At 40.6% G+C, this 14547-nt stretch overlaps 1 protein-coding gene across 5 annotated transcripts in view; it reads right to left on the bottom strand.

The window, feature by feature from the left end:
- Nucleotides 1-12866, bottom strand: part of MAPK9 (mitogen-activated protein kinase 9) — a 31620-nt gene extending 18754 nt beyond the window's left edge. For 3 of the 5 annotated variants that reach the window (XM_064521076.1, XM_064521074.1, XM_064521077.1), the window contains exons 1-5: nt 12692-12866; nt 7543-7717; nt 2779-2908; nt 1521-1579; nt 826-964 (exon numbers count right to left, since the gene is read on the bottom strand). In XM_064521076.1, the coding sequence (XP_064377146.1) occupies nt 826-964; nt 1521-1579; nt 2779-2908; nt 7543-7664 (450 nt within the window). In that variant the 5' untranslated portion in view covers nt 7665-7717; nt 12692-12866. Of the gene's footprint in view, nt 1-825; nt 965-1520; nt 1580-2778; nt 2909-6872; nt 7109-7542; nt 7718-11388; nt 11449-12691 lie in introns of those variants that run through there. The other 2 variants (XM_064521075.1, XM_064521078.1) reach the window with 2 other exon arrangements.
- Nucleotides 12867-14547: the final 1681 nt, after the last annotated feature.

The raw sequence follows: 14547 nt of genomic DNA, 5'->3' as shown, positions 1-14547 counted from the left end.
CCTAAGTATTATGCTTGGTAAATTCAATAGTATTCTTCAGAAGATTTGGTATCTTCCTCAAGCATATGTCAACTACATATATGTCACCATCTCATTTAGCAAAGGAAGTTTTATATCTGAAAACATACTTTCAACCACATGAACCATCAGCTAGACTGCAGATACTAATGCTCCACCCAGACTTTTATCTTGAAGTAACAGAATAATCATTTGCAGTAGTTGATAGGGAAATATGTTGTTGTTATCTCATCTTGCTGTAACACTGGGCCATGTGATTTCAGTATGCTTAATTAACAACAGATGTGGGAGTCATGTACATTAGTTCAAGCTCTATTAGTCATGGACTCTTCTGCTCATTCCTGCAGTCCCATTTCTCCTAAGCTACCCCAGCTCTGTCCCTTTCCTACTCCTGCCTTCTTTTCAAAACCAAATCTCTCATCTAATCACAAATTCCCACTCCTGGACTTCAAAGGTCATTTTGTTCTAGTTTTTTTTTTCAAAAAACACATTCTCTACTAATCTGAAACATCTGCTGTTGCTCATGTTTTTTTCTTTTAATTGGTTCAGCATTAGTTAAATTATATCATTGATGAAACTTGCTGTAAACGACGGTCTACTATCCACATAGCTAGCCTGTTTTAAGTTTCATTTACAGTATATGGGTCTTCATCTTTGAATTAGGAACAATCTTCAGACTTAATAATAATAGCATCAATGAAAAAAACCATAATACAAACTTTCAAAGCAACAGCCTCCACCTTCCAACAGTTTCATAAGAACATCTGTCTTCATAAAGAGTATTATTAGTGATCTAATAGTACCTACTCTGTGGATGATACCAGCTGAGTGGAGATGTTTGATACCACATAACATCTGGTAGAGAAGGTAAGACATTCTTTCATGATCCAATTCCATATGAATAACCTGGCACAAATTTGCATCCATGAGCTCCATAACCAGATATCTAAAGCACAAGAAAAGAAATTAAGAAAACTAGAGACTCATTTTCAAATTATGTTTAAGCCTAGCATGAGTGATGTCTAATAAAAGCTGCTACCCTCCTCCAGCCTTTACCAAACAAGCCCATTCACAAACCACAACACTACATACACTTGAATGTATGGATAACTCACATTAAACCACTATAAATCCTAGACCCATTGACAAATCAATCCCATCAGCATCACAATACCTTTGGCATACCATCTAGATCAAAATAATGGTATTAGGTTATCCAGACCAAGTTACTGTCCTTCAGCTAAATGGGTCACTTCAGGGTATGTACAATCAGCAAAGCATTGCAGATAGCTGAGTAAAAGTTAACTCATCTTGTTTATTTCCCACTTTTCTTATTTTTAGAGTTCTTTAAGAAACAACAAGAAAGACTAATTGGAAGCCAAATTCAGCCTTCAGCTACCATCCTGTTTTCAAAGTGTGAAGTCTTTAAGATCCTGGAATTATAGGTCTAGGGCTCAGGCTAGTGTTTGTCAAGAGAATTAAAACAAAGATCTAGTACTTACACATCCTGAAACTCTTCTAGTGACTTCTGTGGTGTAAATACATTTAATAAACTAATTATCTGTAAAGTAAAAACAAACATGAGAAGAACACTTAATTCATGCAAAAAATCCACTACTGCAGAAAATATTATTAATCAAAATCATATGTACACTGTTGGCTATATAACATTTACATTGTATTTGGTTTCACTTAATTCACTTGTGCTGAAAAAAACAGTTCAAAACTGCAGCATGTATCCTGAGGTAGCCAAGACTGGCTGATTTTTTTTGTTTTGTTTTGTTTAAACTATCGCCCTCTCTACTGCCCAAAAGATACCCTATTTTTTCAACACCAGGGCATAACAATCTCTTATTTAAAAGTATGTAGTGTGCAACAGCATGTACACAGAAGTGCTCCATGCCACCCCACTCAGTTTAGATGATTATGTACTATTTCTAGAAGAACTACTAAAATTACTGTACCGTCATCCTTAAAATTACTACTTTGCTTTTATTCTGCTACTTCAGTACTTCACCAAAAGCTTGCTTAAATTAATCATAAACAATTAATTGACTCCATGAAGTGTGCTGATCATTGAGGTTGTGTGCTGAGGTCTCGGTGTTTCCAGTTCACATTAACACCAGAACGTAATACATTAACATAATCTTCATATTTTTGTACTTGAACATTCAAGTATTGACATTATAAAGCTTCGTATTTTAAAAGGTTCAATGATTAATATATATTGTCCAAAAAAGGTAAGCAGCATAGTATTTTCACTTCTGTGTACAGATAAAATGTCAGACAACAACTCTGTCCCATCTTCCTGTCTGTATTCCCCCACCTTGCGAGTTAGATTAAACACTGGTGTTTAGTAAAAAGCAATCTTGCCTGAACTCGGGACGTTTAACTACAGTGCAGCTAGAACAGCCAAACCCACAACCAAACCCTCTGCCAAACAGGCTCTACTGCAAAGGACTTAAACAGGCAAATGCACTAGAGCAAGGCCAGCTTTATGAAGTCTAAGCTGAAGGGCAACTCATATCAACATTGCTCCAAAAGCCCCCTCTTCTTGACACTTCCTCCTCCAAACACCACCAAACACGCCATCATGAACTTAATCATGCATTGAAGAATTGTATTCTCACAGCAAATCCTCCCAGTCCCTCTCACCACTTTTTCCGTTACTTTGGTTACTAACAGTAGTTATAAGAGCAAATCAAGAGCTTTTTAGACAACTTATACTCATGAGGGAGGGAAATATAAAGCCAAACTTACATTTTTGTGATTGACACATTTTAAAAGAACAAGCTCTCTGTAAGCTCTTTTTGCGTGGGTTTGATTCTGAAAAGGACGACTCAGCTTCTTTACAGCAACATTGATTCCAAGGACTGTATCAAACGCAGCACTAGAAGTTTTCAAAGACAAACAACTTAAGTAGAAATCTGTTTAGGGGAGAGAAGGGGCAAGGGGGAGAGGGGAGTGAGGAAAGAAATCAAGATTTGAAACAATGCATAACCACAAACCTGATTATATTAACATCTTCTAACTTTCATTTAGAAAACAAACATTAAAAGAGAACCTGCACAGCCTTTCAAAATACAAATAAGTTAAACAGAAGCCACTGACATTCTTATCAGAAGTCTTCTGTGTCCCTTCCATAAAACAGAATCTGCTGACTCAAGACATACCTTCAAAAAAAATCAGTCTAAAAATATTTTAATTTATTTGAAATTAAAAAGCACCTCCGCTGCCTAGTCTGCATACTTTGGAATCTTTTTTTTTTTTCCCTTGGATACTGCTGCTGACTGACAGTCATTTACTACTTCCAACAGAAATTTTTCTTCTTCTACAGGATAGTCACAACAATGCAGGCGTCCATTCTGCAGGCATCAGGATTCCTGTATGAGAATTATTTACAACTCTAAGCAATAATAGTGCTTCACAAAAAATTACATTCATAATCTGGTTTTGTCCCCTTCCTTCCCCGCCCCCTCCCCCCCCCCCCCCCCCAATCTATATACATGAAAAATATGGAAACTCAAATGTTACGGAGCAATATGACAGCCAAAGTGAAAATGACCATTAATTTTGTCTTTTTTACTGTCCTTGTTCTTTCCTTCTGCAGCTTGAGAAACAGGTATAAACTTGCTCTAATAGCTAGAATCTACTCTTAAGTTGTTATTCTGCATATCCAGAACAAGACTAAAGTAAGTGGGAATATTCTTCAGTACCAACACACAGGCTTCATTCAGCAAAATATATGTGAATGCCTATCCCAAGCTAGTCAAGAGTTCCAATCTTTCACCTCTCTAGCTCTAAATAAGGATTCCCACATTACTCTAGCTTCATTTAATGCTTCTTGCTCAGGACAAGAAAGAATTCACACTCATTCACACATATTTTCCAGGCATGTTTGAACCTCTTTGTTAGCTCCTTCCCCATCTCATCCAGATATGTACAACAGTAGACTTAAAGACCATCATATTATTGTATTCTTACAAGTATATCTTCCCTGTAATAACAACAATGCTCAAATTATATAAAATTTATCAGCAACAAGTCATTGATTTCCCTACTGGAAAAAACAATACCACCACAAAGCAGGGGTCCCCCAGGAAATGTGTGCTTTCTCAAAGACATGGTTATATGTCTCAAATTTGAATCTATGTGCCATCTCCACTTAAAGCTTGCTAGCATTTATTTTAACTTAGCCCTGTAAAATACATACCAAATTATTATCCAATAATACGGTCACTCTCAGAATTAAAGCCTTTATATCTATTCAAAACAAAATACAAAATGGGAGGAAGGCCACTGGCCAAACCACTGGAGAAATTATTTTCGTCACAGATGTGAAAGAGTTGATGTTTCAGTATTTACTTCACCTATAAGACGTTATATGAAGAGTAAAAAGTTTTGTGTGTTAACGATTTTAACTGCCCTGTGAATTAGTACAAAAAGCAGTAACTACCAAAGGGGTATGCATAAAATAGTCGTTCAAGTCAATCATAGGTAGATAGGCTAGTCCAGCAGTGGATGTACGTGCAACTTTAGGCAAAATAAATGTCCCTCTGTAATCTGACGAATCTGGTATATGACAAGACTCAATCTTAGTGCACACAAAAAAACTCCACCTGATTCTCTCATATTGCTCATCTACGTGGGAGTGACTTTGACGCTGCATCTCAAAAAACGTAAAGCTGTGTCTGCTAGACTAGCAGGAGGGGAAAAAACGTTGATTGTGTATGCATATATTCATTTAATTTAGAAAAAAAAAAGACAGAATAGAGCCTCTATTACCACCAACAGCTCACTGCTAAATATTATGTAATTTTAAACAAAAAAATGGAGATAATTGGTATTAAATTTATTCTTCACCTGGTGAGCAAAAAAATTTCTTTCTCCATTCTTACTCATTTGAATTCAAAACAGACTTTTTTTCATTGCAACTATATGGCAACTGTATCAGGTACAGATTTAATAAAAGCAGATTCTATCTGATTATCACCTTGGCTACTAACAGGAAGTCAATAAATTATTTCAGCATTCAATATCAAAGAATCTCTTACAGATGTCTATCCTCTCACATAACAGGAATTCCAATTTGATCAGGATCAACTGCAGTAAGGTCTTACTGCACTGGTAACAGTTCTGCTACACTGTGTGTTGAGCAACAATTTAACATCGGGACTAATGATGCTACATAAATGATAAAGTTATTAACAAAAGATTATGGGCTAAATTACAGGAGGAAATCACGCTTCATTCCTGTAGACAAATGACTTCTGCTTTGAACAGCAACATGCTACTACGAATTGTTGCATTGCTTGTTCCACTTCATTGACTCTTTCCCCACGATCTGAAAAGAGTTTGCAAGCAGTGACAACTTCTGACTGTGTCCTGAAGTACAATTACCAACACAGCCAGAGCTCAAACAAGCTCTCTTTTCATTTATAAGATTGTGGTTTTGCTGCACTGCATGACAAAAATTTGCTGGGATAGACTCATATTCACTAGGAAATGCAGGAAAATCAAGGACAAGAAAGGAAAAAGAATGACAGGAAGCTTAAGCTGAAAATTATTTCAAGACAGTAATTCTGTGCAAGTGATTATTCAGTCCTAAATATACTATGTCAAATACATTAATACTTAGGAATAAAGAGGTGGGGAAAGTCATGTATAAAAACATACTTTGTATATATCTAATTTCTCTCCCAGCCTGTTGGTAGAGTGCAAGTGAGAAATACCCTCTACACAGCAACCAAATTCTTTTTTCATCTTTCTATAGCTTTCATTTGTATTTCCTCCATTGCTGTTCTTTGGTATCTACTTGGAAAAAAAAATACATGTGTCTTTTCTGTTTTGATATCAAAGAAAAAAAACTAAACTGAAACAATACCAATTCTTCACAGAACTGAATATGCAGAGTTTCCCATTCATATTTTGAGAAAAAAATAGCAGCATCCAGACTCCTCCTAACTGAAGTGACACACTTGGTATTAAAAATTCCTCACCAAACAAAAAAAAGTCTTCAGACATTTTACACAAAGATGAAAATTTACATCATGTTTTACATTCCATTGTTCCTTAAATTGGACGCTCTCAAAACAAGTCAAAACATCAGATCACCCCTTCTTTCCAAGATGCTGACCTTAACACTACCCTAACTTATTTTTGAAGAAACAGCTTAGTTTGAGACAGAAAATAAGTTATACACTTCTAGTAAAAGGAGGAGCAATCACAACCACTCTGAATTCCTGGATGCCATCTAGAACTAATATGACGTTAAGAATATTTACAGCTGGAAAACATTACCACTACGTTAAATCTTACCCAAACACTAATAACAAAGACCCAGCATGCCTACCCATTCATCACTCAACTATTAAAGAAGAATGAAATATGGTGTTCTAATTTTGCTTATTTCACATCTATTAGCAGGGCAATAGGAATATCAAAATCATTTAAAAATAAAAAGTTCTATTCCCAGGAAAATTCACTTTTTCTCATATATTTTCTAAGGTTAGGAAAAGGCCAAAAAGACATGGGCACATGGCGTGACGCACAAGGAAGTTGCTTAGAGCGTATGAGTCATCCCACTTATTCTGCAGGATTTATAGATGAACGTAAACTGCAGACCGCGTTTAAAGCATGAACAGCCCACCATGTTGTTGTGATTATGTCACGTGAAGTCACTCAATAGAGTGTTCCTCACAATATCTTTTTGCTCCCTTGTGTATGGAACTGTAAAACTGCATCAATAAACATTTCTGATGGTACCAAGTAAGTTTTGCCCAACAAAACATGGGCTGGCAGTAAGTTGGGTAGAATGGATAGCTGCAGTCGAGAAAACATTTGAAAATGTTTACCTTTAGCTGGCCCAGAGGTGTGGTGCCATACAAGAGACTAAGGTTCAGGATGAGACTAACGACTCTCACGTCCTGGGCCAGTGGAGGCTGGACACATAGCTGAGGTGACACACCAAGGAAGAGACGGCCAGCCCAACCCCTCACACAGCATCCCTTTCTGGTTAATCCATGGAGTGACAATGACATTGATTTGCCTCATCCTGCCAGTTAATGGCAAGGCACTGCATTGATGGCTCCTAGAAATGGACAGGAGTGATCGGGAATAAAAGGGGGGGAAGAAAGGGGCCATGATGAAGAAACGAGTAAAACCCAGAATCTCTCACCATCTCATTGTCATGCCTTACACTGTAATATCATAACTACATGGGGAACGTGAGAACTAGAAACAAAAATAAAGTGGTTAATGCGAAGGAAATTTGTTGACCATCTTAAATTAGGTAGTTATCCAAATATTTTTTTTTCCCCTAAAAACAAAACAGAAGAAAAAAGCACATGAACTACAGCAAACAGGTATTTTAGCAGCTATGTAGTCCATAACCCTGTAGCAAGAGATAGAGAAATTATCATCAGTATTTCATATCCTGGCACCTCTTTAATCTCTCAGGAATACATTCAAATTTCATTTTGTATTTACAGCTTTTTATGTTTAAATAAAGTATTTATTACTCACCAAACAATGCCCTGTGCCCCTGATCCTATGGGCTTCAATTGCTGGTAACGTTTTAGTACAGTGAACGTTGAATCTGCAACTTGAACACTGTAAAACTGACTATCACATTTACTGTCACTCATGGTGTAGTGTCATGTAGTTTTCTCTCTCAAGGACCCGGTATAGTTTTCAAGATCTTAAAGAAAAAGAAAGAAAATAAATGTTCAATTTCTCTCTAATTCTAGGTAGACAAGTTAGAAAACGTACAATATTGAAAATTTCCTGTGTATTAAAATATGTGTAATTAAATAACTATTCTTTCAACTGTTACCACCACTAACGAACAATACCTACAGACAAGACAGCAAGTAATTATAGACTTCACAGCTTTAAGCAAGCTTGTGTCTCCAGTTCAACACCCCAAAACAACGAGTAGCTAACAACTGTGAAAACAACAAAAAACCCACCCCAAATCCAACGCCTCTTTCTCTATTTATTAAAAGATATTCTGAAACACAGAACTACTACTATGGGCTAGGACTGTATTTTCTGTAATATTACAGTAAAAGCCATAAACAATGCCTTTCAAAGGCAGAAACACATGGAGGCCAAGGACACAGGAAGCAACATGCAAGACAATTAAAACTGCAAGAACAGTTTTGAAACAAAACAATCCCAGTAGCCACTGCAGTTTCTCCAGGTCCCACTCCTCTTCCTTCAAACTAGTTCGCAAGTATCAAATTTCAAGCAGGGCATCACCTCCTCAGCTCTGCCAGGTGAATAACCTTTGTCCCAAACCTATTGCCACCCACCCTCCTCTTCCCCCCCCCCCTTTTTTTAAACACAACAGTATCCTGTGTTATCAGTTAGTGTACTTACAGTCCTACAAGAATTATATAGTATTGTGCTATAGTTTGAAAGAGACTTTCATGCCATAATGGAAAATAAGTTACATCCACATGCATTACAGTATTTGAGGATAACTTGTTTGTTAACCGCTACCTTTAGAGACTCACTAGGAAACTATAGGCAAAAAGAAATACCATTCGTGAAGTTATATTCTGAAGTCAACCTCTCCTGAATACTTCCCAAATACTTCTGCTCTCAAAGCTTCAGCTGGACTTTTTAAAAGACCTGGACTAAATGGAAAGAGTCCAAAGGACAAAAAGAAGCCTGATTAAAAGCTAAGAAGAGACCTAAGAGAAAAAGCGTCAAATTGACTGGGGTTATTTATCCAGAAGAGGAGGAGATGAGGAACATAATTTCAAAATGCACAAAGACTAAAGAAAGGAGGAATGAATAATCTGTTCTCCATTACATGATGGATGTGACAACTTAGCAACAGGCTATGAAGATTTTGATTAGAATTTTGAAAGGTGGAAAGGGAAAGGGAGGAAGAACAAACAAAATTCATTTATAAAGGTAAGAATAGTGAAGCACTAGAGTAGACTCCCTAAGGAAATTGTGGACTCTTCTTCACTGCAGACTTCTGTGTTACGCTGACATCTGTCAAGAATGAATCAGATGTAGGTAATTACATTATAGAGCAAGGTAATGGACTAAACCTCTTTAGCTCTACAGTAACAAGAGTAAAGACATCCAGTTTTCCAGAGTACCCATCCTCTTCAAGGCTACCAAAATAATTACCCTAGGGATTCCTGAAAAAGCCTCTAACAAATTTTCAAATTTTTATTTTCAAAATCTATATGACCGAGACAGATATTATAGCCCAGAGTAAAACGCATAGTCAAGCGTTCCTTAAAACAGGAAATGAAACCATATCACCTTCCCCTCAGGCAGCTGTCCTAATCACTACTCTATACAGTGTGTTTTTCAGACAAAGAGCGGTTTTTGTCTCTCTCTCTCACGGGCCTAAAGAATATTTGCAATCCAATGGAAAACAGAACAGCCTCAAGAGCAACACAGACCTCCATGCTAGAACGGCACAGAGCTATAGGAGTGCCTTTAAGTTACTTCAAGCAGATGAAGCAGTGCCTTTAAGTTACTTCAAGCAGATGAAGCAGTAAAACCTGGAACCTCTCTCCTCCTAGGTGAAAGATATTGTGAGTAAGAGGGAGCATCTCTTTCACGGCCTAAGCCAATAGATTAATTCTAAGAAAAGCATATCATTTTGGCTCTGCAAGTAAAACAGAGAAGCTGCAAATCCTAACAGAGGTGGGGTTTAAACTGGTAATGGTTAGACTTAAGGGATCCTCAACACTCTAAAGAAATACCAAGGATCTCTTATAAATTCCAGTATCTCAAAATTTAAGCAGCATCAAGAAGCAGATATTTACCGGAGCGGAGTGCGGGAAGAAGGATCAGCAAAAGGAAGATGTGAGCTACCAATTCCCTGCTGTGCCAGCAGTTAACTGAGAGGAGGCAGGCAGGGAGGAAGAGAAATGCAAGTCTCCCACACAGTACTTTCAGGTGCAGTCAGATGCATAGGGAGTTGCATACCAAAGCATTAGGTAGGCACGAATATCACTTACAACATCCCCTGCATGAATGAACTCTAGGGGATAGTCTTCCTTTAAGCAGAAAGCATAGCTGGAGACAGAACATAACTCTGAGAGTATTAGCCGAGGTACCCACCAGAAAGGGAATCACATGCAAACACAGGTTTATTACTCCAAAGCTAAAGACTCTGAGGTATCAAATTTTTTGATTAACAAGTCACTGAGCAGCCTTGGTGTCTTCAGTAAATCTTCATACATTGGAAGAAGGGTATGGCTGGAGAGTCAAGATAAGAAAGGTCAAGATCCTGTCTTTGGCAAAGACTTTCAGAGGGAAAAAAGTATAAATTTTGAATAAGCTGGGCATCAAGTTAAGAAACAGTTATTTATGCGAAAAACTAGACTGTACTTCTTCATGGGTTAACAAAGCACTTTCTTCCGACAGAGATAAAGTTGGGTAAAAGGAAGTTAACCTGAACCAGAGAAACCCTCACTTAGAGGAACTTTGCCTGTACAAAACCATCTTTCAAAAATAATTCATTTAGAAAACAGGATAAGCTCTTTGGACAAGACCCAAAGAGGGATTTAGGTATCATAATGTGCAACTTTTATGTATTCTGACATCCTTTGGAATTCAGTGCTGAGCATCCAGCTTCTCCATAAAACATGCAAGGGAAGCAGCAAGCTGAGCCCTAATTCTTGCTTGGGCTGCAAGCTGTTTCGAAGCATCGGGACATATGTTGTTTCAGACATAGCCGTTAATGGAAAGTTAGGTGCCAAGGGACTGTAGGTGTTCACAGGGCTTAAGGCAGAGAGTCTATTCTGGGGGCCAGAGCCCTTGAGTAAAAACAGATTTTCCATTGTTCAAAAGCCAAACCCTGAGCTGTTACTCTCCTACCTGAAATACTTTGATTCATCACTCCTGTTGTCAGGACACATAACAAATTCCATGCTTCTCCTACAGAGAAATCTTTTGGAAGTAGACATATTTCAATTGCAGAAACATATGTTTTCAGTTACAGCTTCCTAACTGTAGCTACAAACAGGACCAGCACCGAAAGTGCAAAGCATTCATTCATCGGATGGTCAGCAAACATATTTCTACATATCGATAACAGTATGCTACTCAATTAAAATCATCCAAGATTGAAAGAAGAATCACAAAGCTAATTCAGCACATCACATGTAGTAATCTTGCAAACATCTACAGGAGATGTTCTCAATCTGCAGTCCGTGAAAGAAAAAAAAGATCCCAAACCTACCACACTTGGCTTATGAGTTGTTATATAGAATTGCACATCCCAGTGGAAAATTTGGAGGCGGGCAGGTCCACAGACTAAAGAAAGTTGAAAGCAACTGCACTATAGTATACGTACTGTATTAAACAGTCACTTCTCTAAAAAGCACTTACGAAAATGGCAACTTCTTATTAACCAGATCTGTCCTCTGGATATCTTCAAGTCAAAAGCTTCTGAAACAAACAGGTTGTAACGGTTGTGAACACATTCCCGGTGTTGTTGTGGTTACAGAATGGTATTAGCGACAATGAAGGCTAAGTACTTAGCTAAAATTCCAACACTGACAGTAAGAAAAGTGTGCATAATATAAATAAGTAAATACACACACATATATGAACATTTATAATCACGTTTACTGTCTCTAAGCAAACTGGATGAAGACACTCGTGGCGGGGGGATAAGATACAGAAAGTCTGTGTGGAAAATCTCCCTCTTCCCCTGTTCTCTTATTCACATTTACAAATGCACTTCAAATTAGGATGCCCCTAAGGCACATCAAAATAAAAAGGTAAAAAAAACGCTGTCAACAGCAACATACCAACAGGTATAAATCCAGCTACAGAATCATTATAATTTACTCCATGTCACTTTACTTACTACCCTTGAACAAGTCTGTTACAAAACCTAAGAGCAGCAAAACAGTAACTGACCAATGCCAAGCAGTCACAGCAGTTTAAATACCTGTTTAGCTCTTCAAAAAAAAACCACCGTTTTTTGCTTTTATTTCTAAAACTACCAGTGACCAAAGGCTTTGTGAACGACTACCTGACACAGCACATCTGGCTGTTAGTAACACGCTGGAGACAGACACTGGATGCACCTCAGCTCCCCTGTTAGCACGACTTGGCAGAAGGAGGAAAAAAGTTTAAACCTGCATCTGCTGCAACAAATCACGCTGCTTTGGGGTTATGTAAGGGCCGCATAGCTAAACACGAATACTTCCAAAATCGCCTCCGCTGCGAAGCGGCGCTGCCTCGGCAGAGGGCTGGGGCTGGCTCCCGGCGGGGCACCGCGCCGGCCTGGCCACATCGCTGCGCGGCGCCGGGGCAGCGGGGCGAGGCCGGCCGCCCCCAGCTCCGCGAGGGCCGGGACGCCGCAGCCGCCAGGGGAGCGGGCAGGGCCAGCGGGGCCGAGGCCGGGCGGCGCCGGCGATGCGGCACGGGGGAAGGGCGGGGGGCTCGGCCGAAGCGGCCCCGCGGAGGGGCAGGGAGGAAGGAAGGGGCCTCTCCGCCTCCACCGCCCGGCGCCCCGCGAGGGCGGGGATGGGACGGGGCGGCGACACCAGGCAACTTCCCGCCCCGCCGCCGCCGCGGGCGGGGACCCGCGCGAACCGGGGGCACCGCTCGCCGCACGGCTGGCGCCGCGGCCGGCAGGCAGGCTCGCCCCGCCGCGGCGCCCCGCTCGCCCCTCGCTCACCGTCTCCTCCTCGGTGGGGCCGCGCCGAGCTCGGCGGGGCGGGACGGGGCGCTGCGCTCCCGGGGCCGCGGCAGACGCCCTGCTCCTCCGGCGCGCGGGGCCGCCCCAGCCACAATGGCCTCCCGCTGCCCCTCACAGGCCGCGCCAGGCCTGCGCCCCCTGACGGACACCCGCTCGGACCAATCGCCGCTCCCTGGCGGCCGCGCTCAGCCAATCGAGCTCCGGGGGCGGGACCCGCTCGCCCCTGTACGAGGGAGGGAGGCGGTGACGGGGAAGGACTGCAGTGGGGACAGGTTGGCTCCAGCCAATCCGGCCGCGCCCCCTCCCCCGGAGTGATGTCATCACCCCATGTCAGGCTGTCACCATGCTTATGATGTCATCACCGCTCGGCAGTGCCTCGTCACGAGATGCTGTGGCACCAGCCCCCGCTGCCGGGTGACGGAAGCATTCCCTCAGAGCAGCCCCGCCCCCGCGGGCAGAGAGAGGCGTGCTGCGAGGTCAGCGTGGCCCTGTGCAGCCCTCAGGGCACCGAGGTGACATCACACCTTGGCAGCCCATCACCTCACGTCTGTGTTCAGACCATGGGGTGGCCAATCCTGCACTGCGGAGCAGGAGGGTCAAACGCAGCCCCAGCAGCAACCCCCACGTGTCCCTTTGCACCTGCAGCAGTACCAACACCCCTTGGCTTCACCCAGCTTCCCCGGCAAGGGCTAGTTCAGAAGCCAAGGGAGTATTTATCCCCCACCTCGCTCAACTATTTTTGTCCCCACCCAAAAAATCATAAGTCTTCTATACATTTCTCTACCCTCTGCCTTGACCTCAGGACTGTTGTTTGTTTGTTTGTTTTTTTAAAAAACAGGTGCTGACCAAAAATAAACTTGAAGGGTTTTGCTACCTCTCCTAGGACTAGACAGCACTTTCTTTTCCATTCTTTCTGTTCTCCCATGCAATTAAAAAAAAAAAAAAACACTAATTTTATTTTAAATAAATCAGTGTTAGCTTTCTGTAATAGATCCTCTTTTTAATATGAGGAGGATAGTAAATCTAGAGAGTAAAAGGGGCCCTTCTGTTACCTACCAAAAGATGTCAGATACCCCATTACATAGCCTTGACATCTAAGTCAGATAACTTTTAGTTATGATTTGGGTTCTTTGGGGTGGTTATAAAGACATAGTTATTGGAAACTGCTCTATTACAACAAGCTACTGTAGCATTTTCAAACTGTGAACCTACATAAGCATTTAAACATTTCAGTGTAGGAGCAAACCTGCAGGGGGATGTCTTGTACCTACAAAAAGAAAACCGGTTTTTAGTTGATTTAGATGAGTTACTAAACAAAAAAACAGAAATGAAAGCGCTAACTTCTGACAGTTCCAAAGTTACAGAATCTCATGTGTGTATTTACCTTATTTCTTTGAAGCCCATAGATGCTTCCTGTTGCTATTTAGTCCACAACTAAAAAAGTGTGCCTTTGCGAATACATACAGTTTGAGACCTGAAATCTTTAATAAAGAATGGCTTTTTATATTAACAAAATTCCTAGTTTTCCTTGATTAGCCCTCGCTTGAAGAAGTATACATTTTGTTGTTGTTGACATAGCTTTTGAAGTGCCGTTATCTGTAGATACTATATTAAATGCAAACTTATTGCAATTTTTTCTTGGCCTAGAAGGCAACATTATGACTACAAACAAGTATAAAAAGATATAGGCAGAGCTCTTGCTTCAACTGTGGGAAATTTCTTCCTATTCACCTACATCAGAGGAAGGTAGAATACAAGGCTCAGTCAAGAACTGGGGGGAACTATAGTGGGAACTATAGCGGGAACTATAGCCAAGAATTCTGCTGCTGTATTAA

Source organism: Dromaius novaehollandiae, chromosome 15, assembly GCF_036370855.1.
Source record: "Dromaius novaehollandiae isolate bDroNov1 chromosome 15, bDroNov1.hap1, whole genome shotgun sequence".
Taxonomy (NCBI): Eukaryota; Metazoa; Chordata; class Aves; order Casuariiformes; family Dromaiidae; genus Dromaius; species Dromaius novaehollandiae.
Note: the sequence above shows the minus strand (reverse complement) of the source record. Positions and strands in the feature narration are given on the sequence as shown.